We start from the raw sequence: 24,660 nt of genomic DNA on the forward strand, positions 1-24,660 counted from the left end.
GCTGCTTCTGCCTGTAAACTGTTCCTGCTTATGAAGGAGGCAGTTGAATCCCTGACAGTAAGAGAGGGCTCTACATGTTCGGATTAGTTGCGATGTAGTCCATTGTTTTTTCCCTGTTTTATTTCAGTCGTCTGTCTGAAGATCTTAAAGATGTAGTGAAGGAATTTCTGAGAACATGTTGGACTCGTGTTCTGAATTGTTTGTTTGTGTGCAGAATTTTTGAGGGACCTTTTCAGTGCTTATATCCAGGCTGGTCCCCAGTATTCAGTGCTTGTGTCCAGGCTGGTCCCCAGTATTCAGTGCTTATATCCAGGCTGGTCCCCAGTATTCAGTGCTTGTGTCCAGGCTGGTCCCCAGTATTCAGTGCTTGTATCCAGGCTGGTCCCCAGTATTCAGTGCTTGTGTCCAGGCTGGTCCCCAGTATTCAGTGCTTGTGTCCAGGCTGGTCCCCAGTATTCAGTGCTTATATCCAGGCTGGTCCCCAGTATTCAGTGCTTGTGTCCAGGCTGCTCCCCAGTATTCAGTGCTTGTGTCCAGGCTGCTCCCCAGTATTCAGTGCTTGTGTCCAAGCTGGTCCCTGTATTCAGTGCTTGTGTCCAGGCTGGTGGACATGTTTTAACCCATATAAAGTATGTGTGTTTGTGTGTGTTATGTTCACTTGTGAATGTGTTTGTGCGCCTGTGTGCGCAGGCGTGTGTCTGTGCAGGGCCTGATAAAGATCTCCCGGGATGACATGCCTGTGCAGGTACGATTTTCCACCTCCTGCCAGGAATTTTATATGGGGGGAAAAAGACAAGAGAACCAAGGAGGATCCCTTGAGGTGTTTCTCCACATGGTGTGGACCTGTTCTTTAAATTTTAGCCTTCAGCGGTGCAGGTCATCTGGTCTGGTCTCCTCCTGTGATCTAGCCCAGGCAGTCCTGCACATTACACAGTCTTTGTAATGAATGAGCCGATTCTGCACTCAGGGTCTCAAACACACAAACTCAGGAGAAGAAGAGGCTCACAGTGGGGAGGACAGCCTCACTGCACTGTGCTAAACCAGGCAGCACTGCAGGCCTATGTCCCTCAAGGACAGGAGTTATCCACACTCGCCTTACAGCAGGAGGTGTTAAGGAGTCCTGGAGCTGGACTGTCGGCAGGTTTCCAGTTCAAGATTTATTATACCCTGGGGGCGAACTTGTTTTACCGCAGAGTCCCAACACAACGATACAACAAAAACAGATAGACATCACCAACAGAGAATACAGTACAGCAGTGCTTCAGGAGATAAGAAGTTATTTTACATTTGTTTGATACGGAGTTTGCATAGGGGATGAAAGATTTCAACTTCCAGTGCAGCTCCTAATGACCGGCTCGTTATTGGCTCAGTTGGACTCATATAAGAACTTCTCTCAGATCCTCATGTGCTGTAGCTTTCAAGAGTCCTAGAAAGCCTACAGGCACAGTGGTCCTCCAGGTTTGCGACTGGACAACCCTGGTTTATAGCATCACATAGAAGCTGCTGATAGGTTGTACTGCTTGTGCCATGGCCTGTGATGATAAAGTATCTGAAGAGATTGTTGCTTTGGTTAATTACTAACATCAAGTGTTACCTTTAGTTTTTTTGATTACTGATTTTAATGGATTACATAGCACTCAGGTATAAAGTCCAAAAATCGATGGCATAATTGTACTAACTTAAATTTTCTTTAAAAGCAAGAAAAAATTGGCAACAGTAAAAATCTACATGACACATTTTTACGATGTGGTTCTGAAAAGCTGTCAGTGTGGAGGGAAGCGTATGAGTAAAAGACTCCTCTTTCCCCGTCCTCTGTGTTTTTACAACACGAAGCATTAGGAGAAACGCTTGTTATTGCAGAGCTGGCAGTTGGTTTGCCCGTTTAACTAGGCGTCCGTGAGGTTTCTGAGAGTCATCTCCTGAGTCCACATGGTGTGGCGGCCGGGGAATCAGGCTGTGATGCCACCAGCCGTCAGGGAAAAACGCGCCTTCCTTGCCGCGTCCCTCCTCTGGTCACAGTGGAGGTGCAGTGCCAGGGCTGGCAGCTGTGTTACACGACCGTGCGAAAGCGCCGGGGTTCCAGCTCGCTTGAGATGCAGAAACGAACCAGAACAAAAACAGAGCTGGCAGAAGTGAGTTATGCACTGCTTTTCTGTACCCCTGTTGAAGTATTAATGGCCTGAAAGCGCTCTGGCGTGTGTCCAAGTCAGGCCCCCAGACAGCCATATCAACGGAGGACAATGGCTCGGACAGTTATAGTAGCTTGGCGCGGTTTTTTAGAACCTGGGTTCCTCTGGACCCGGGCCATCTGGCTTGGATGCCAGCTTCTGAACCACCCAGCTCCCCTGACCCCGTACTGTGTTACTGTAATAGATCACTGTGTGAGCTGGCAGCCTGCAACGTTGCTTTTAGAATTCACAAGCAGGGGTCATTAGGGCCCTGGTCTGACGTAGCTGAAAAAATCATCTAATGAATACCAGAGTTTGCTGTGCCAGGAGGGTGGAAAACAAGTATTTTTCTCACTGGAGAGGCCGGCGTTATATGCCGATCTCCACAGAGTTGTCTCTGAGGGCTGGTGTGCCAAGACCACTGTGTTCACACTTGCTGAGGAACCTCCTGGTGCATGAGTGAATGTTGATATTGACATGCTTTAAGTTTATGCCATCTTTGGATTGCGTGCTTTGAGATGTGCTTGTGTGCATATACAGTATGTCTGTGTCTGCTTGCATGTGTGTTTCTGCGTGCGCAAGTCTGTGACCATGTGCGTGAGCCTGTTTGTGTCCGTGAAGTGTGTGCTTGTTTGTGTCCGTGAGCATGTGCGCGGGCGTGTTTGTTTCTGTGAGCGTGTGCACGTGTGCGTGTCTGTCTGTGAGCATGCGCGCGTGCGTGTCTGTCTGCGAGCGTGCATGTATGTGTATTGTCCTCGGTGAGTGGTCTTACAGCTCCGCAGCAGAAACACATCTGCCAGCTTTCACAGAAAAGGGAGACCTAGAAGTGCGTTGCTTTATTAGCAGAGCTGAAACGTGTGTTTTGGTACCTAGAATGAAGCCAGGAGCAGAAACCATATCATAAATAAATATAATTTCTGTGTGTTTTCCTGTTTTGCCTGTGGAGGAACATTTTCATTTCAGTGTGGAATTAACCTCTCCTAGCCCACATGCTGACACAGCCCCCCAGTCACCCCTCTTACATTATTAACATTGTTGTTATTACTGTTGCTGATCCTGTTGCTTTTCAGATTTAACACACTTGAGTTTAAGGGAAATGACACTGTAACCACGCAGTGTACATTTCTGTGCTTTCTTATCAAGAGAGAGCAAAATGAATTGAAAGAAACTGTAGGGTATCGTCTCTCAGTGTCAAGACGGCCGTTCTCCTTTGTTCGAAAACTGTGGTAACTCGATGTAGTTTCTCGTACTGTGCCGTGTTTTCTTTTAAGTTGTACTAGTGTAGGCTGGAACTGGTAACTTGAGCTCTGGACTTACGGGAATATGGGACAGTTCTGGCAGGATTCCTGGTCCCGGTGTTTGTTTGTTGGTTGATGTCTCTCCAAGTTCTGCAGAGCTTTGCTGTCGTCTCTTTACAGACCCAAGTTCAAAGCTTGCAGCTCCAGACAGAGGCAGCTGTGCAAACCACAAGGGGTGTGAAGATACCCCTGTGTTCACGGGGCGCATCTGGAAGCTGTGCCCCTGGTTTCTTCTCACCGGCCCCGTCTGTCATGTTTGCTCAGCTCTTGTTTTCCACTGTGCACGTTCAGCTTTTAGTAGATGAATAAAATCCACAAAGGTGTTCGGTTAAAAGTAAAAATTTTAAACGGGGGTGGGGGGGCACAGCTGGTCTGCTTTGGAAAGAGTTCACTTTTGGAAAAGCAAGGGTATTTTTCTCCCTTTTCATCTTTGATTGCAATACCAGAGGTGTTAAGTTCGGAAGCCAGCGTGAAAGACGCGCTCCCGGCTCAGGATGGCGGAGGTGCCAATTGGCTCACAATCGTCTGGCTGAGCGTGACGAGAAGAAAACGTCTCGTAAAGGAGACAGCATGCTGGGAACGGCACTGCAGTGTGAGGGGGTGGCCGATTCCTGAACACTACCCACAGAGCAGCTTTAGTGCGGGTGACTGACACAGCACAATTGCACTGAAAAATTAAGCTTTTATGCTACATTTTGATTACCCAGTTTAGTCCTTTTTCATGTTGTCTTAAAATACCCCATTCACACCACGAACCCCCCTCTCCCTCCCCAAGTTTACACCTTTCCTAGAGGACTGGTGATCGGCGGCTGTTCTCTGCAGAAGTTTAAAGTTTTCACTTGCCTCTTGCTTCTCCTGGAATACAGCCCCATACAAACTGCCTTTTTCACTTATCTAGCTCTGTAGAGAGGTACTGTATGGTGAATCTGAGTCTCAACGCCTCGTAAAAATTATTGTTGCTTTCAAAGTGATAGTGAGAGAGCCTTCAGACACTACTGCTCACAGTCCTTCAGGTCCTGCTTCTGGAGTATTTAATACCCATGTTTCTATAGTTGATATACTGTAGATACTGTAGTCAATCTCCCAGTCTCTTTCCAATTTATTCACTCACATGTCTGATTATCTATCTTTCTGCCTGTCTTGATCTGTCTCGAACTGTACGCCCATCTTGTGTATCTGTCAAACTGCCTGTCTGTCGGTCCTATCTCTGCCCATACAGTATCTCATCTGTCTCCTTAGTTCCCCACATGTCCAACCATGTGCTTTGTATTGCTGCCTTCATTATTGTAGAGACTAAATAGCTCAGGATCTCGCCACATGTTCTGGGGACTACTGATAGCAAGAATGAAGGAAATGTGAACTCTCACTTCTCAACAAAACTTTCTCAAAAGAGTCAGATGGCTTGTATGGCGATCGGAATTGGTGCCTTGATTGCTTTGATTTGAAGAGCTAGTGGCAGACAACTGCCAAAGGCCACACTTTCTCCTCCTACGGGGGGAAGCTGATCTCTTTAATGTGGCAACAAAGTTTTGCAGTTGTTTTAACCCAGCTAAACGTGACCCAGCCTGACTAATTACATCTAGTAATGACAGAAATAGGGAGAATGCCTTAAAGATAAAAAAGATCATTTTGCCTCCTATTTATTATTTTTTTAATATCAGTGTCCAGGCTGATACAATGTACAAGTGTCAATGTACAATTTGGCCTATCTAGAGTTCCGTCTCATTTCAATTGGTAAAGCGTTTTCTTACTCTTCCACCTGCTCTGCTTTATAGTGGGACTGCTGGTGCAGAATGGATGCTGTGTGTCACCCAGATGGATGCATTTCAACTAGATGAAGTGCCCCCTGTCTGGCATGTAAAGCATTTTGGGATGAAAAACCCTGTAGAAATGCAAGGAATTATTATTGTTACCCGTACAACTCATTGCAGCCTCAACTGAAGGTGATTCTGCTGGAACAATTTCCCATTTGAGAGATGCTGTTTAAGCTGTTACTGGTTTTCAGAGAAAGCTCAACACATTATTCAGTGGCCCTGATAAGTTGGCCATTGTGTCTAATAAGTCAGTGTGTTGTAGTCCCTGTCTACACAACTTGCAGCTCTGTGCCCATACTGCATTTTCCATACCACTAATCCACTGTGAATGAGTGATTTTTTATTAAGAAGGGGGAAGATACAGTTTTGCAGGTGATTTTAATGTACTGAAAGATGTGTGACACTTGCCTATTTCATTGGGATATTTTATTTATAAGTATGTTTGTGAATAGACAGATATGTACTGGTGCAGAAGAATAAGTACGTATAATGAAGATAACCGCCATGCCTGCTGGACACCCACACAAAATGAAAAAAATGTCTTGACATCTGTGCCCGATTACCTGAAATCACACTCCCCCATGCCCAGTCCCATACACCTGCTTGTAATCTAGGCAATAAGAATTTCACCAGCTCCCACTCGGGCTCACCTAAGTAAACACAAGCATACTCCAGCGAGAATTCCTACCAGCCATCTCCATCACAAACAACAGGTTATAAAAATTCCGCTAAGGCCTCTCTTTCCAGCTGGGATTTGTTCCTCGAAGCCGAGTAGCTACACTGTTTCTGTTCTTTCTGTGAAAGGCACAAAGGACAGTCCTGCGTTGCCCACTTCACTCCCTTCAGTGTTCCTTTGTGACGCTGAGCAGTGGCTTCGGGTGGCTTAGAGCCTCTTCCTGTCCTCTGTCTTTGCGTCCTCGTCGCTGACAGGCCGCCAGGAAAGTCGTTTCCTCCCCGTAGGCCCTCCGCGTGTCCCGGTAACCCCTGACAACAAAACAGCCCCCGTTGTGAGAATGGAAAGCAACGAAACCCCAGCTGCCCTGCCCCCCCACCCATTCCACAGAAGACAACAAATGAGGATTAAATCCCAAACAGCAGGCCTTGGCTGCCTTTCTGTTCCTATGGAAACCCCAGTCCTATGTCTCTGTAAGGATGGTCAGACGGAAAGCTCTTTGAAAGAGCTGTGCCCAGTTTCCCCTCACGCTTGCAAGGGAGTCGTGGAAAAAAACTCTGAAAGCGCACTGTACAGTACCTCCTGCTCAGGGATATTTGTCTTGGCCACTTCTTGTGCAACAGTTCATTTTTTACATTGCCTGTCTGGTCACCAATCTCATAGTCTAACTAAATCTGCTACGACCTTTGGAAGCTTCTTTGAACTTCTGCATTCCTTTTGCTCCTCCTGAAGCTCTGGTGATCATTCTTGAAACGGAAAGCTTTTCTTTGAACCAACTGTTTCATCTATGACGGGTTAGCTTCAGGCAGATTGTTTGAAGTTTTGTTTTGCAGATACCTGTTGTACTCTCTCTCTGTTCTCTGTACCACTTAGTAACGCGTTAGAGTGGTGCTCTTTAATGACCGAGTGCTGTGGAAAAACGACAAACGGTTGATGGATGGTGTTGGGTCGTGGCCCAGTATTGGACGACAGGGGGACTGAGAGTGGAAGGACGGAGTGGGTTAGGTGACAGGCTGCTTTATGCAGGCCTGTTGAGCTGGCTGCGGGGTGACTCTGTGTCTCTTGCCTTTCTCCGTCTAGGGTGATATCCAGCAGCTGCTCATCCTGGACGATCCCAAGTCCGCGGTGGACTACTGTGAGCACTACATTCCGGACTGCGACTCCCCGCTGCCCTACTCCACGCTGTCCCAGGACCCTGGGCAGTCCGAGGTGAGAGACTCCTGTCCCTGGGGTGGGTCGTTCCCCCCTGTGGCACCTGCCTAGACAGCACACTGCCCTGGGGCGGGCAGATGCAGAGGACCGGCCCAGATTGGGCCCAACAGTGGAGCTGCTGTTGCGTCCACCTCCAGTACCATTTCCAGGACCACATTCTCTGCATCGGCTTTTGTATTTAATAGGTGTCCATCCAAAGCACATTCCGCAGTTAGTCACTTTATAGGAATTAGTGCAAGTGGGACTGCATGGGTCCCTTTTGGGGCCAAACCCCTGGATTAAATCAATATCTGTTTGCTACTGGGCCTGGCAGGATTCTGCCTCCAAGGGAGTTCTAGGGCATAGCAGCTTAATGAGGCAAGAACATGAGATTTCACTGTCTGTCATCATCGGGCATCACAGTCTAGTTTGTTCGACCGTACCCGAAATGTGTACCACATGTGGCACAGTTCCATGTTTTACAGGAATGAATCCCTTGCACGCAGATAGTAAGAGAAATACTTCATCTTCCAGTGAGACCCTGTGAATAGATAGATTGCTTAGCCTATTGATTGAGTGACCTGCTTTCCCACTGCTATTCTATTTGTGGTGCTGTGCGAAATCTCTTCTCTAGCACATGCTTGTAGAAGAGTGAATGAGATTTATTTTTAGAATGTATTTGTACTCCTGCTAAAACCCTGCATGCTTTTTTTGTCCATTCCCAGACAGAGACAGACACAAATTAGTAATCGTTAGTAAGGCAACACATTAATAAGGCAACAATAATAAACCAGTGAGACTAATATCCTTCTTCAGTTTTTTTAGAGTTCCTAAAAAGCCATAGCTTATATTTTCACAAGTATTTGCCACCTGTAACTAGTTAATTTTTCTAGCACTTTTTCACTGCCCTTTTAATTAAGCAGCACCCCTTTAATGCAAATATGTGGTTAGGTCTGTCAGTAATTTTCTTTGTTTATTCTGTGCACGATACTCGGTAGCAAGAGTGTATATCAACCCTGTGAGTAATGAAAGTGCCTGTTTTCAACAAAAAATATTTTCTTTGATGTATTGTCGTTGTTTAGTTAAATGCCATGTATAAGGTTTTGCTATCGCCCGTTAACAATTTCAGTCCTGATTTAGGGACGACTTATGGCTACTCCAGGCTGCAGCCAGCAACATACTTTCGACAGGCGTAATGGGGTGTTTCTGAGCATGCTGCACTGAGCATGAAATCGCAGTATAAAACCCCAGTGAGCTCAAAGCCAAGTTCGCTAACTTCTTATTTTTCCCAGGAAGACTTGCAGTCAACTTTGTGAACCCCCCAGTGGAGGAGTCATCCTAAGGTTTCTCAGGTTTCTTAAGAGCTTAATGAGTCGGGGAACTCATTAAGCTCTTAAGACCTGTTAGAACTGTAATGTAGCAATGTGCTCTGAAGCTTCAATCACAGTTTACTTATGTGCAGTATAGAGTAATAATACATGTGTTTCATTCCATTGGGTTATTGTACACCCCTGGCAGAGACAGCAGAATACTTTTTTCTGTTTTTTGTGTAAGGGAAGTGCCCATGAACACCCACAGTAGATTATCTGAGTACATATCTCCCCAGTGTGGCTGCTGATCACTGGTACAGCCTTCGGAGAACATAGGGGCTACACTCCAGGGTGTGTCGGGGTGTCATGGGGTGGCAGCTAAGTATGGCCACTCTTCAGAATGGCTTTGCCACCCCATTTTAGGCATTACCTAAAATCGCATTGTTGTCTTCAATTTCGAAAACGTAAACGTAGGCAACAATTATGACGTGTCTTAAATATTTTTTGAAGTGTGCAGATGTTGCCTATCTGTGTCGGCAAGTATGTGGCAGATCTTTGTAGATTGTTCCCATGTGGCTGAGTGAACGTTGCGCGAGATTCTGGCTCTGGCTTGTGCCTCATTTCTGCCTCGCCCGCGGTGTCATACAGGGGTTACCAGCGTAACTGGTGCACGGAAGAATAGTAGTACACCTTTTAGTAGCACATGCTGTTTTACAAGGCAAATACTACAGTATCGTTTAAAACTGCCACCCGTCTGCCAGCCCAAATATAAAATCCTGGAGACGCCACTGCTGGGAGGGGAGCTTACACTGAGAGTTGGCTCCCTGGTTGGAGAGCAGGCTGGCTGCCTCCTCAGAGGGAGCTGTTCCACACTCGAGATCCGTGCCCAGAGGAAGGGGGTTTCAGATTAATTATCCTTGGCCCGGGCACTGCCTGTCTACCACCTTCCCACCTCCTCCCCCTGCTGCTAGTTTCTTAGACTGTGTTTCAGTCCATTTAGGAGCTGTAGCAGTTGCCCGCTGTTCGACCAACACTGAGAGGGGAAGTCTGACGTGGCCTGAGCTGCTTCAGTGCAGAGCTCTGGCATTGAACAAATGGGGTCCAGAAGACCCCCTCCCCACACACACATTTCCCAGTACCCCTCTCACTTACGACATTTTTGATCTCCGCGTTGCAAATCCCTGTCACATTGAGATGTGTGGACTGGCTATAAGTCTGGCACCCACATGTCAAGCAGGACATACTGTGCAAGTGTGATATGCATACAGTATATATGCCTTGCTTTTAAGGAGCTAATCTGAGACATCAGTCTTTCGTCATTTTCACACACATTGTGCTCTTGGTGGCTTCATAGCCAAGTCGGAGCTGCTGCGTTTTCCTTGTCCATATTCCCCTGGGCTGCTCTGGAATTAGATGAGACAGGCAGCTACATTCCCAGAAGCAGTCATGCATAGCCAAGAAAAAGAAGGTAGAGAAAATATGCGTATCAGGTTTTTGATCAGCTGTGCTTGCCAAAATGGGGATCAAGCCTTGTTCTCCAAATTTTTATTGCTATGCAAACTCGAGCAATGATATGTTTAAGGCCAAAAACCATAAACAAAACCATAATGAAATTAATATCTGCAAAGCACAGGGATAGCCTAGGCTATAAATCTATATAAGTCATTATTTTCTCCCGGCTTCCTACCTACAGCACGCAAAGACAAGAACAGTGTTTGTCAATGTTCATAAACATAATGGATGTGTCTGCCAAAGATTGTGAGTTAACATTAACACTTGGAATCTAGACAATCTGGGCGCAGATGCGGATCTTGTACATATAGATTCTGCTAGTGTGTCACAGGTTGCATCTGTGACAAAAAGTAGCCTCCATACCATCTACGCAGGCAAAATTTGTATGACAATTTTATTAAAAAAAACATCTTAATTGGTTTCTTATTGTGGAGCATATCAAGTGACAGGGAGGTTAAAATGACAGGGGACTGGAGAACATCAAGTTGTACCAAAGCATTAAATGAAAACGGTGCTGAGGTTCTGTCGTGTGGGCACAGCTGGGATGTGGTTCCAGCCATGACAGACACCGAACAATGGCAGGGCTGTCTCTGTGGAGCCATCTGACTCTCTGTCCCCCTTCCTGCTCGGAATGAGCTGGGATGGGTTGAGGAAGTGTGGGAGGCATTGAATGAGATGGGTCCAAGTTTCTGTCCTTCGTATTTGCATTGAACCCTGCAAATATGATGGAGAGAAACTTGGATATCTGCAGCTGTGATGAGCACACAGCTGTATATATTGTAGCTTATATTAGTGCTCTATTTATGGGAGTTTAAATACCCCACGAAAGGTGCTGCTGCTTCTGCTGCTGCTACTGTTTTTCATTATTTCCAAAATCCAGGTTAGGGACCCCAAGAGAAGACATCTGTTAATATATCCTGTCACTGATTGTGCTGATGTAGTGAACAGCCCAGTAACAGCAGCACATGGCAGGGCTCTGATGGTTGTTGATCACTCTTCCTGTCTTCTGTTTCTGGGCTTTACCAACACATTCATCAGATAGGAAATGGGATATATATTTCTGGTGGTATTCTGGGGTGAAAATCTTATAGATTATCTTCAGGTGTCCTGCAGAATTCCTCTGGAAATTTGATATGAATTCTCCGTAATGTAAGACTGATGGTGTGATAGAATCACTTGCACGTAGTAAAATGATGAGCATCGATGGGCTGAATGCCTTGTTCTCGTTTCACCTTGTCTTTTATATTGCTGTCTTTTGTGTGCGTGTGTGAAGGACAGCTATCCTAGTGTGAATAATGTTTATACGAATAAACAACAGTGTCCCTTCCTATTTTTTACTTTCATCCTGTTTAGAGTTTGTGTTTTACTGGTCTGTTTATGTTTTTCATTCACGCCCTGTCCCATCCTTACAATCCACCCCCACTCCCACCCCCTACCCCCAGGCCCCCAAACCGCACCTGCCCCCCGCACAGAAAGGGGCAGACGCCCCCCTCGGCGACGAGCCGGAGGGAAAGCACAAGAAACAAGGCCGAGAAAACAAGAAGGACAAATCCAAAAAGAAGAGGAACAGGTCTTCCAAGAAAAAGGGCAGGAAAGAATCCAGAAAGAAGAGGAAAGAGTCTGCGGCTCCTGTGGAAGAGTCTCTCTTGCTGACCACGGCTCTGCCTGAACTTTTGGATGAGGGCCCCGAGAAAACCACTGTCTTACCAAAGACTGAGCAAACCCCCATTTTGGTAGCCACACCTGCACTGCCGGAGCTTTCACAGGAGTTCCCTGTGCTGCCAACTCTCCTGCCTGAATCTGCTATAGAGGCCTCTGTGGAGGTCTCTTCACTGCCTGAATCTACATCCGAGGCCCAGGTGGTGGCCACTCGACTGCCTGAGTCCCTGGTGGCTAGGGAAGAGGTAGAAGTAAAGACAATGGACATTGATGGTGTAGCTCTAACCTAGACCTCCCTGCTAGCTCGTACTGCTGTAGACTCCCTGTAACGCTTCCTAACCCTAGAACCCCTCCCAGCCCTTTACCTCTAATCCAGTCATGATTGACCAGAAAACCCTCCTGACAGCTGCCTTTCCCTACCCTTCCCACAGGTGTCACTGTTACAGTGGCTTGACAGTGACATCACCCCACTCTAATTAGAGGTTTAGAACCCTGTGTGATCCTTACAGCAATACGATATGTATGGTTTATAACATATATAAATATATATATATATCCTTATAGGATACATATATGTGCCTGTTGCACCAGTCAGAGTTAACTGTGCTGAGTTGAGCAATATTAAGAGTGCCTTAATATTCATTCCTAGAATTAATATATATATACACATGTGACATATTTATTTATTTATACATAAGTACAGTACATGTGTATATATGTGGAGTGTTTTCTGTGTGTTTTGAGTAGTGTTAAACTGCGTTGTCCTGTGATAGATTTGTGTGTGTATGTACAATGCAGGCATGTTTAAAATATTCCCTGCAACATGTTGCATCAGTACCATATTTTTGGCCAAAAGTACTATTGTTGCAACAAAACTAAAGGATTTATAATGTTTTGAAGCAAAGACAGAAGTTACTTGTTTTTGTTTTAAATTCTATCTTTAGCTTTGGTTTGTGAAATCTCGAGTCTGCCTGTCTGTTGACATGGCCTGATTTAAAATGGATTTTAAAGTGGAAATCTTTGCCCGTTGAAGAACAGAGCCTGTTTTTACTTCACCCTTAGCTTATGTGCTGTAGGGAAGAGGCAAAAAGAAGATGTGCACACAGCAAAATGGTTCAAATAGAATGCCTCATGTGCACTGTGAGAACCAGAAAGCCAAGGTTCTGTGCATTATCATCAGTAAAACCATCTTTAGTCCCATTCCACATGTGGCGAGAGGGACTTGTTTCATAATTGACAACATTTCAGCAATCCCATTCTGTCACTTGCAGTATCTGCAGCCCCAGGTGCCCGTAGTGCTTCTGTGATTGTCCTTGAATAATGCAATAAGCCGGTCTGTGCGATTTGCCATATTCACAGAGGCAAAATATCCCAACATAGGGTTATAGAAGAAAATAGAAAAATAATTTGGCATTACACTGAGTGGCTGGATCTGGGATTGAAAAAGTATGTGCTGTCACAGTTGCAGTGTGGTGCCCAGATTTTCTTTAAGCAACCCTGAAAAGATTACTTGAGTAAAACTGATTTTCAATAAATTTTCTCTACTCGGTTTCTTGAAGCGGAAAGCTCATCGTGAGATGACATAATATATATTGTCCCGCTTGTCCAAATTCCGTTTCCCCTTTCTCATAATAACTAATTTCAGCAACTTACAGTGTAATACCGCACAACCTGTCTTAATGTCTAACACCATTAGAAGTAGAAATTTATCACAACCGATTCCAAAAAAGAGTGAACAGTGAAACACCAGGCAACATTTTCGTAACCTTAAAACACAAAGAAAAACAATGGTAAAGTCGGATTTTTTTAACTCCTCAGAACTGAAGCAGGTCCCTATTTGAAGATACAAACAAGATGGTGCCAATTGTCTCCTATTGATGAACTTCTTGAAGGTTTTATTATTTCTGATCCACAGCAGAGTACGCAAAGCTCTTAAGATCAGGGGAAGTTCTGTGAACCTTGTGGCCTGTCCTCTTTATGCTAAGTGATGCACAGAGTGAAGTGCTTGGAGGTCAGCTCAGGTGATGTCTGCCTGAAGGGTGCCTTACAGTAGGGAAGAATGTTGCCCTCTGTTTCCTGGTCCCATCACACCCATGCTGGTGCCACGCTGATGCTCAGTGCTTGTGTTCAGGTGGAGAAGCCTCCTAAGGAGCCCGAGGTGGAAGAGTTCAGTGAAGACTACTACAACGAGCTTTACGAGGACATCCCTGTCTCCACGGTCACCGTGGGTCCCAACGTCACGGAGTACGAGGTGAGCCTCCTCCTCCTCTTCCTCCTCTGTGGTGTGTTCCTCTGGTGGTGTGTATCCCTGCACGAGTGGAGCCAGGATCCATTGGATTACAGGCTGCGTCAGCATTAAAAGCCAAAAGGTTAAGGCTGGTGGCAGGCCTTTCTCAGTCTGTTCCAAAAGTGCAATTCAACTCTTTTTTCATTAAAATCATTACTGCTGGAATCTCTGGCCCTTTTCCGTAAAGTTAGCCCAACAAGATTTCTTTAACAAGGAAAATGGCCAGCCTGCGTTCCAGAAGTACCATAGTGTTTGCTGACATCCAGGTCTGTATTGGCTATTAACCTGCTCAATTCGGACAACTGATTGTATATTTCATTTTTTATTTATTAATTCTTCGTGCATGTATCTTGTGTATCCATCTCTCACACTGAAGACCCAATTTGTTTTGTTTTTCTAAATTGTCAAGATCACTTCAGCTGCTAACTCTTTTTCTCATCTCACGCAGGCATGTTTCTTGTTTGTGAACAGGTTCGTGTTGTGTTGAAAGAATTATGTTTTGTGTGTTGAATGTGTTATGTCATGTACCTGTCTGCAATGCAAGTCTCCCGGCTGGGACAATAAAGGACGGAAGTTAAGTATCTCCAGTTCTTTCAAAGAGCTGAGCCTGTGAATGAATAGGAAGCTGCTTTTCTATTAAATGAAGCTTAACACGTCCCAGTAGAGTGAATCCTGTCAATAGAGTTCATGCAGCTTCATTGCTGAGTTCTTTCTCCTGAGACCAGCTTATTGGCTGCTGGCAGTGAGGGTGGTTGGGGCTTCTCTCCCTCTGCGTGCCAGTGAATTGGACCGCTCTGGGCCCGCTGTGACCCTGAGCTCAAAGGACGGCCCCTTCTGTTTCCGTGCAGACGGTGGAGTATGAGGACGGGCGGACCAAGGAGGGGGAGTACGAGGTGGTGGAGTATGAGGACTACGACGAATACGAAGACCGCTACGGCCTGGTGGAGCGAGAGGGGGCGGAGACCAGGGAGGTGGAGGTGGGGATCTCTACTGGGCTGCTGCAGCCCACCTGTGGCCTCTCCGGGGCTAGTAAAACTATAGAGAGAGAGTAGATGATTGTCTATTACATCTGCTATGAAGAGTACATGGATCACCACTTCGGTCCAAGATTAAAGACACAGGTAATGACTGCCTGACCTGCATGTTCTTCTCCTCCAGGATCGGCTACGGAGGCCAGAGAAGGGGGAGAAGGGCGAACCAGCTATCATTGAGCCGGTAAACTCTCCCTTTACCTTTCAGCAGTTCTTTAGTCTCCTGGGGAAAGGATTATTGTCAAAGTAGCTCATCTCCAGCTTCAAATGCTCTCTTGTGAAATGTGTGTAATAGAAAGCTGAAACCATATTGGTTTCTTGCTTTGTGCTTAAGGGCTAACATTTTATTGTAGGCATACTTCTGTTGTAAAGATGAGCTGATTATCATGAGTGTTGAAAACTCTTAATCAAACGGCAGATTTTACAGGTCTGTTTACGCCTCTGACAACTACAGAACCAGGAAGAAGTTTGTCCAATTAAACCAGTAATGAGTGGAATCGTATTAATAAGATCTCAGGTTCTTGAGCTCTCAGGTGGACAGCTGCTGGGAGCAGTTCTCCACTCTGGCAGCTCAGATCAAATGCCAGTTTGGGAAGAAGTGGCTCCGACTGCTACACAGCTTCTGTAGGGTGAGGCAAGGAAGAATTCCTGCTGCTCACCCCACTTGTCTAACCATGCCTGCCTCAGTTTGCCAGTATCCCAGTCCAGTATGGATTCTTTGTCCTCCAGACCAGGGGATTCCAGTTCTGGTCCTTGGTTGACCACCACACCCGTTGGATTTTTTTCATGCTGAGCTCTCTGTTATGCGATCAGATCTTGAATTTAACTAATAATAGGATCAATTTTAGCTCTCTTCATTTTTAGCTATTGAAGAGTTTCCTTTCAACGGTTAGTTTATAAGTAATGTCTCTTGAGGAGATGAAAATCTGGAAAAGGTTTCATACAAACAGCTTATTAGTTCCATTAGGAGTTCCATTAAGCACCATTGCTGCTAATGATCCAGGTTTTCCATCTGAGTTTCTTTCGCTTAAAACACTCCGCTGCTTCAGTGGACTGGGGGAAGTGGTCAGTTTGTGTCACAGGACTGCTTCAAAGGATCCGGTAAGTTTTGGGATCCTGGGGAAAAGAAAGGAAAGATCCAACCTGTTAATTCACATCGAGGTTGGCTGTTGGAGCTGTGTGTGTCCTGTCTTGATTTCTCGTCTCATTTGTGTGTCTGCTCTGCAGGGGATGCTGATGGAGGGGCCTTTAGGCCCACCTGGACCACAGGTGAGTGTGAGCACCTGAGCCACACGCGACCCTTCGGCCTTCACACAGCTAGATACATCACATGTCCTGCTTCTGCTCCTTGCTGTGTCAGTAACCGCAGAGTGTGTACTCATGGCAGCCTGCAGTTGGGCCCCAGCTTTCCTAGTCTTGTTTTCAGCCATGTGTTGCAAGGGCTGTTTCAGTGTCGGCTCGCATCGGTATTAAAACACAAAAAAATTAAATGTGAAAAGTAAAACCATCGCCGCCACAATAATGACCCACATGTGCTTTCCTTTCGGAGCAAGGCAGACTTCACAACAGCTGTAGCGCGAATGGGACCTGTTTTTTTTTAGCTCTTAAAGTCGTGGCAGAAAACTGAACAAGTCGGAGCTTTTGATTTAGAAACCAGTCTGTGTTTCCCAACATCCAGAAAACTCCCAACCTGAAAACAGGGCGTAGGTGTTCAGAGCTTGTTCATCGTGTCACCCGCATGAAAAAGTTTGCAGCCTTCCTTTGCTTAACCCAACAGCAGGAGGAAAGATCAGTCGCCGTCATCATGTGCTGTAGACACACTGGAGCTACATCTCTTGCATCCTGCTGAAAGCTGCTTTTTTTTCTAGGTTTTGCTTTGGGTCTGAGGCTGGTAGTGTTACTGACAGATTCAGTCATCCCACATGCGAAAGTTATCATTCGAGCCAGATGTGAGAAGCGATACATACAGTATAAGTGCAGTGGGGGTGTTACTTTCAACTGGTACGGAGAAAAGAGGAGGCCTGCTGGAGTGATGGAGCTGATGGGAGCTTGTCTGGAGAATGTAAACAGCAGGCTGTCGGGAGAGTGATGGATTGGCAGTGAGGGAAATAGGAACCTAGATTAACCATTCAAGGACAATGGTGTGGTCGAGCCTGAGAATCCACTGAAGCAATGAGGACCTTTGGAACACAAACAATGTATGCAAATAGCACATACAGTACTTGCCCAGCATGTTCATTAAACGGGACAAAATGCCTTTAACATGTGTTGTTATCAAATCGAGGATTTGATTGTTTTTTTCTGTGAACTGGAAATGTTTGATCATAATCTGGAAGAAATGGAAAAAAAAAAGAGCAGGAATCATCATATTAGGTGTAGTGTGACTTTATGTGTTTTAATGAATTTAGGAAGAATAAGAGGGGAAATTCAGAATGAAATTGTAATGTAATTATCCTGCCTCCGGTCTTTCCTAGCCTCTTAAGTTTCAACTATTTTTTTTGTCCTCTGTATTGTAATCGATGTGAATCTGCCCATCACGTGTAAGTGGCAGAGGAAAAGGATTTGATGTCACAGCGCAGTGCTTGCATGACGCAGACCTGCGTGAGAGTTGTTCTGAGGTGTTGCTCGTCTTTTCACACTGTTTGCTGAATTCTTTTCTTGTGTTTTTTTTTGTTTCAGGGTTCGACTGGACCCCCGGGTCCGATGGGGCCCCCGGGGCCGCCTGGAGATCCTGGAGACCTGGTGAGTGGCCCTTGCTGAACTGGGGGCTCACGCAGCCCGTCCATGCCACATCACACGCCAGAAACCCCCTTTCCGTGCACTCCAGGCAGAGCTCAACGGGCGCCTGCGCTGCCCGTGGGTGTTGGGTGGAAAAGGGGGCAGGGTGGCGTGGCCCAGATCAGGGAGGCACATGAAACGAAGCTGAGATCGGCTTGGCTCGCGAGAGGCCTCACAGCTGTCTTGCAATCTCAGGTGGTCTTGTTCACGCAGAGCACGCATGGCCTGGCTTGGCCCTCCCCAGCCTCCTGCAGTGCCGTCACTGAGCCTGCTGGAGTCGCAGCGGGGCTCTCCGCTGACAGACAGGGGCTCACGAGACCCCACGATCTCCATGTGGTGGCCTGATGTTCGCATCCTTTACTTATTGAGCTCTGGTGGGGGAATCTGTTGCGTTTCATCTCCTTTTCAGTACGAGCTATTGTGCGTCTGGCCCTTATTACTGTTTTTTTTCATTTATGAATCCTTGGCCTGACCAGAGTCATTCTTTGTCCCCTGACAACCCCGACTTGTTGTCCACTTCCTTTTCATGTGTAAGGAGCTTGTAGCTGTAGCACAAGCTTTAAACACACAGTTGTGGTTCTTGCACTTCGACAGCTGCTGTTGAGGTCCACTGCCAGGACAGCATGATCCTGTTTGTAAGACTTGCAGGTCACTGACAGACTGAGAAGGAGCAGTACTTGTTCTGCCAGGGATAATTATTAATATTTTTTCAATTAATATATTACATCATTCGATATAATGTTTTCTCAGAAAAAAGCAGATGGTTTTTGGTTTTGACTCACCAAAGGTAAGAAAAAGATACTCAGGGAGCTTTGCATTACAGCATGGAGATAGTTAAACTGTAAAATTACACGGGTCTATATGGACAGCAACTCAATCATTAGATATGTTCTCACTCTCAGACCTGGATGGTTTCATACGGGGGAAAAAAAGCTGCACAGATTTGATAATGACCAAATGATACAGTATATGGACAGATTGATGCATTTCCTTGCACTTTTAATTATTATTTCTACTGAGTAGAATGTTTTTCAGTCTGCTGCTTGTCAGTGACCTCTGTGGAAAAGTGGTCTCACAAGGAAAAAGCTCAGTATTAAACAAAATTGCTTTGTTGTCAGTGAAGGGGCCCAGTTGTTGAGTGTTTTATTTTAATATGATGTCAAGAAAGGACTGGGAGACGCCACTAAAACATCTTTCTTGAATGACATCATCGGACAAGATAATTGTTTCTTTCTGATCCTCTGCCTGAAGCAGAAGATGTTGGAGTGGTTTGGGCCTGAACCCACACACCTGTCTGTAGTGTAGCGCCTCCTGCTGGACTGCAAAGGCACTCACAGGCTGGTCAAATGGAAAATCCAGGAGGCTGCAGAAACATGACCTTGGGCAGTGCAGCTGAGCCTGGCTGCCTTAACCATGACTGAGCTTGTCATTCTCCTGGTGTGGGAGGGGGGGGGTTTACATGCTGTATACCCCTCCCTCCCCTCTCCCCGCCCCCCTCCAATCCCTATTCCATTCCAGCGGCTGGTGCTCAGACAAGACAGAGTGCTAAATGTTATCTGATGGAATGCCTGGCTGCTGTGATTTATATTCCGAGATACAGGAGCTTGTCAAGTCGATCTCATTTGCTTTTAGTAACACTCTCACCAGCACACATACACTCTCTCTCTCTCTGTCTGCTCTTGCCTGGGGGCTAGAAATTCATTTGAAAAGTAGAGGTGACTGACACACCATCTGGAGGTAGATCTTACCTGTTTTTTCATTCCTTCTTTTCGGTTTCTTCTTTTTTTTTTCTTCTCTCTGGTTCTTTTCGCTCCTGGAGGGGCAGCTGTCTGCGCTGTCTCACTGCCTGTCTCTAGAGGTGTGATATGTGTACATGCATCATTTTTTATTTTACTGTACGTACTCAGGAATCTGGGAAAAAGTTTGCACAGGGCGCTTTCCCACGCTGTGCAATTAAATAGCAAAATTTAAAAGGTTTTTGTCCAAATGAGTGTAAAAAGTCACAGTTGAGTCTGCTTTTCTGAATGCATGAGCTTTCAGCCTGCTTATTTTAATACATTTTCCCACAAGATTACAATGGACTTGGTGAAAACGAGTATTTCACATGTGGGTATAAGGTGTGTACTGTGCACTACTGTGGGCTCTTTGTTCGTTATTTTGTAAACCAGGGAACAGCTGTTCTGAAGTCCAGGTGTGTCAACCTCCTTGCACTGAACAGTGAGAAAGCCTTTGTAAGGTGGTGTCACTTAAGACAAAGCAATCTGCTAATCTGATTTAAGAGTTTTGCAGACTCTTAAATCAGTAAAAATTGAGATTAAAGTGGTTCCTTTCTAATGAGGGTTTGTCTGATCTGCTAAATCAATGAAATGCTAAATATCCGCATCCTGTTTCCCTCCTTTATCCTCACCTTCTCTCCTGTCTCTGTCACTTCCTCATCACAGGGCCCTGCTGGTCGGCCAGGCCTTGCTGGGGCAGATGGGATTCCTGGTCCTCCAGGGACCTTGCTGATGTTACCGGTAGGTAAAATATCTGAATAAAGTATGTAAATCTAAAATGCAAAGAAATTAATATTTCTTATTAACCAACTAGTGATTTGCAGTTTCATGATTCAATTCTGTATGCCTTAAAGTTCGTGACAATAGTACCGAAGTTGGTAACAGCAGGATGTTTGTTCACAGTGCAATCATGCTTGATCCATACAGCACCATCATAACTCCTGTAGCTGATGTGGTCCTTATTCTAAAGTCTTGATACCAGTAGGTCTCCTTTCTCCCAGAAACAGTATCTGGAATGACCGTAGCCATGCCACACAAACCGATATGACAACGACTGCATTTGTTGGGTCAGTCCGGTTCATTCAATTTTGGTCTACTGCACGCGCTCTGGCATTACTCTTATAGACCTTACTTATAGACCTCACAGGTATGTTACACACTGGGATAGTGTGGCAAAGCAGAGGAAGATAGTGTCCAAGCATGGGGCATGCACTAGTGTTGCAAGGTTCCTTAAGGCAGGAACATGTGATGTCAGCAGTCAGGATGAGGGTAAAATCTCTTTGCTCGGCTTTCTTATCTTCCTCACTGTGGTACACATTCCAAGAATGTTAAAATCCTGTTTGTTACATTAGGCATTGCAGTAACTCTTGCAGTTCCACGAACTTGAGATCAATAGTTATTTCTTAATTCTGCACTCAGGCTTTCCGTAAGCAAGCAGACAGCGAAGCCCTGAAGTGCACGTGTTAAAAAGCCTTTATCGTATTTCTTTGTTTTGTGCACGTGAGATGTTTTTCAAAGCGTGCCAGCACACCTTTATCCTTTGTCTTTATCCAGTGTGGTGTTTATGTAAACCATAACACCGGCTGCTGTATATAAAGTTGTTTCAAAGCTGATTCCACTTCCTTCCATTTCCCATAACCGCACTGTCCCACGCTGGGCTGGCGTTCTGCATGCCCCCTGCCTCCCAGGTTGAAGCAATTTATTCAGGCAAAGATGAACCAACTGGGAAAAAAAAACACTTTATCAGTCGACCCTACAGTTTCACCAGGCTATGCACAATGAATTTATCAAATTGGCATTTTGGGCTCTAGTACGTACAGATTCATTTTCCCCAGTGACAATATTTTGAAATGTTAGAGACATCTGAGATGTTCCCTATCTCAGCCTGTATGTGTTGAATTTATGGGGTCTTCTAAGATAGCCTGAATGGACTGCGACATCATCCAACACTGACAGCCTCCAGGAGCTTTCTTATTATCTGTGTAGCTGATGGAAACAAATGGATTTGCTGGTGAGCCTGCACTTCTGATTGGCCTGTCTAGCGCAGAGTTGATCGGGGTTAATACCTACACAAACTGTTGAAACTCTTGCAGCCACAGAGAACTTGCTCAAAAAAATACAGACAGGCAGACAGACGGGCGGTCACCACATCATAAATACAATGAAATCCGAGTGTAATGATATCAGTTTTTGAATAAAATTACCCGCCTAATAGATTATTTTCCCCCAAAGGATAATTGTGACTGGTGACGCATACGACAGTAATAAGTAAATGATGCTGGTTCTCACTCCTGCAGTGTGATGTTTATGTTTTTGTTGCAAGTGTGCTGGTCTCACTCTGTGTTTTCTGGTTCTATACTGCTGCCCCTTGTGGGTAATTGCGTGTCTGCAGGACCAGGCTTGTAATTAGCTGTCTAGATCGGCGTTTGTGATTGAGAATTGTGATACACGGGTTTATCAGGTCGTTCAGAACCAGCCCATGCTGCGGGAGGAACACTGCGCCCAGCCCAGAACAGACCCTGTCTGCCCTGACGGTCGCTCCTCTGGGGCTGCAGAGGTCTCTACACGTCGTTCATTCTTTAGACCTGATCTGGTCCAATTAAGTGAATAGTTCCTTCTGTGACCTAATTAAGAGCTCAGCAATTGAAAATGATGAATCCTTCAATGATGGTTCTCAATGGCCAAGATATAGGAACACGAAATTGCAGGACCGCAATTTACTGTACTGCCATTTGCTGATGCACAGAGCACGCTTGGGTTGTTTGTCCCACTTGGTGCTTTTATGAATTAGTACTGAGATCTACTGTTTGGCATACAGCATACAGTTTGGCACCGCGTGAGAGCGTTAAAGGTGTTTTCAGGCCGTAGAACCGATGGGAAGACGTGTTCGTTCTCATGCTCTGCTTCATAAAACGGAACTAAAAAAAAATGCTCAAGTTTATTTCTAGCTCCTTTTCTGACCTCAGAACGGATTATTGAAATTAGTATGTGGATGTGGGCATGTTGGGGGGGACGGGGGGCACACGACAAAGAGCGCAATTGCAACTTACATCCACCAGATGGGGCTGTGTGCTAAGTAAAAGTTCCATAAAAACTGGAATCATCCCACAGGTAATTAAATACCTTCAGGTTTTTGCACGGTGTACAGCATTTTTGACCTAATTCAGGTTTTATCTATTGTTTGGGCAGAATAGTTTCTGATGCAGAAAAAAATCAGAATATTGAATAATTAGTATAATTTCAACTCTACATCTTTGTAGGTTTAAAATAAGTTAGAAAGTATGATGTTGATTTGAAACATACAACTGCCCTGCAACTCATTGTAAAACCTGGAAAAGATCGGACTGCTCTGCAATTGAAGCCACTTTCCCCCATCCTTCATTAGAACTGTGTATTTCAGTGAAGCAGCAAACAGTATCTTGGATTAAGCTAAAGGAACTGTTTCAAGAAAACTAGATCTGATCTGACAGTCTGGAACCACTGACAAGGAACATGAAAGAATTTCTACTTTGGGAAAATGAAGGTGTCAAAATTGTCTGCTTCTTCACCAACATAAAAAGAAAATTTACACAGCAAGTAAAAAGAAAAGTTCTAGGACTGTCTGTACTCTTGATTGCAGAAGACTTTGTTTCTCAAAATTGCCATGGCCCTTTGCTCTCGGTTTGCTGCACTTTCCCTTTTTCCTAATAGACGTCAGGGCACTTAAAATTGTAACTGCATTAGCTGACAGTGTCCTGCTGTGTTGAACTAATTATCTGATCAGTTGAGTGTTCTACTGATCCCTGTTTTAATTCCTTGCATGCCAGAGTGCAAATCTGAACAGAAAAAAAAACAACTTTTCCATTCAGGCCCTCTGGAGAATTATTATCAGAGGCAGAGCCGAATCCGTGCTGAAGACCAGCGTCATCTTGCAGGACTGTTAAGGACTTGTGTTGTTTGTGTCTGCGGTGAGGCTGCCTTCCAAGCTCCTCTGATCCGAATGGAGAGCAAGCTGGGATCCTCCTAATGCACTGAAGTGTATCTGAGGGGATGTTTCAGGGCAGGCTTAGTGCAGCTCGTCTTTGTGTCATTAGATGTTGCAGTCTCTGTCTGCAAGGCGCGCTGAGTGGCTGAGTGTGCGAGGCCCTACTCCTGATTTAATGGCTTCTCGTTTTCCTCCGCTCTCTCATCTTTCTCTTTTAATATGCTCTCCTCCTCTCCACTCTGCAACCCTCCCATCCCACCTCACTAATGTTCCCCTCTCCTCTTTTCTCTCTTCCTTCCTTCTTACTTCTCTCTTCCCTCGTTTTCCACTCTTCTCTTTTTTTGCTCTCTCCTTTCTTGTTTTCTCTTCCTCGTTCCTCATCTGGACTCCTCTGCTGTTCTCTTTTATTCCTGCTCTCCTCCTCTCTCTTGCAGTTCCAGTTCGGTGGAGATGGGCAGAAGGGACCTGTGGTTTCAGCGCAGGAGGCCCAGGCCCAGGCTATCCTCCAGCAGACCAAGGTGAGAGGGAGCTGGAAAGCGTGTTCTGGCACAGCCCAGCGTGCCGCCGCCTCCTCTTACGAGCTGCCAGCCTGACGTCTTAGAGTTCCAGACAGTCCGGCAACACCAGTGCAAGCGGTCAGACACTCTCATTGTTCTTACAGCTTTCACTGAAGGGGCCTCCAGGTCCACTTGGGCTGACGGGTCGACCAGGTCCATTGGTAAGTTATTATTTTTAGTTATTGATCTTAACTTTGTCCTTTCCCGATCTTTTGCTGTCTCCCTCTCTCTTCACATTCACATAATTTCCTTTCTTGCGAATTCTTCCAGATCCTTGTACTTCTTTTCTATAACTATCTTGTTGTTTTAATAGCATTATAAAGTATCTTGTTTCTACAATTCACTTTATTTATTAAACCTTTTGCACCACTCTTGTTTTCTCTTGTTCAGCAAAGGACCTTCAGCACTACAGCCTTTCCATGTGGCATGTAAATTCTAAACCAACAAATTTCCCTCTCCTTACCTATAGCCTCTTCCTCTCTGTTTTCAAAAACATTTTCTCCATTTCACTTCAGATTATCTGGCCACTGAGTCCAGGTGGTAAATGAAGTTGAAGGTCAGCAACCCACTTTGTTAAATGTTGCATCATAAAAGAGATGAGCAACCAGGGTTACTTTTTTCCTACATTTTTGTAATGGCAGAC

At 45.4% G+C, this 24,660-nt stretch overlaps 1 protein-coding gene across 1 annotated transcript in view; it reads left to right on the top strand.

The window, feature by feature from the left end:
* Positions 1-24,660, top strand: part of LOC148820749 (uncharacterized) — a 115,869-nt gene that overhangs the window by 30,957 nt on the left and 60,252 nt on the right. Inside the window, exons 5-13 of the mRNA XM_088931864.1 lie at positions 7,034-7,162; positions 13,757-13,876; positions 14,761-14,889; positions 15,071-15,127; positions 16,171-16,212; positions 17,623-17,685; positions 20,163-20,237; positions 23,895-23,978; positions 24,122-24,178. Coding sequence (XP_088787990.1) covers positions 7,034-7,162; positions 13,757-13,876; positions 14,761-14,889; positions 15,071-15,127; positions 16,171-16,212; positions 17,623-17,685; positions 20,163-20,237; positions 23,895-23,978; positions 24,122-24,178 — 756 coding nt within the window. The remainder of the gene's footprint in view (positions 1-7,033; positions 7,163-13,756; positions 13,877-14,760; positions 14,890-15,070; positions 15,128-16,170; positions 16,213-17,622; positions 17,686-20,162; positions 20,238-23,894; positions 23,979-24,121; positions 24,179-24,660) is intronic.

Source organism: Atractosteus spatula, chromosome 14 (genome assembly GCF_055471065.1).
Source record: "Atractosteus spatula isolate fAtrSpa1 chromosome 14, fAtrSpa1.hap1, whole genome shotgun sequence".
In the NCBI taxonomy this organism is placed as follows: Eukaryota; Metazoa; Chordata; class Actinopteri; order Semionotiformes; family Lepisosteidae; genus Atractosteus; species Atractosteus spatula.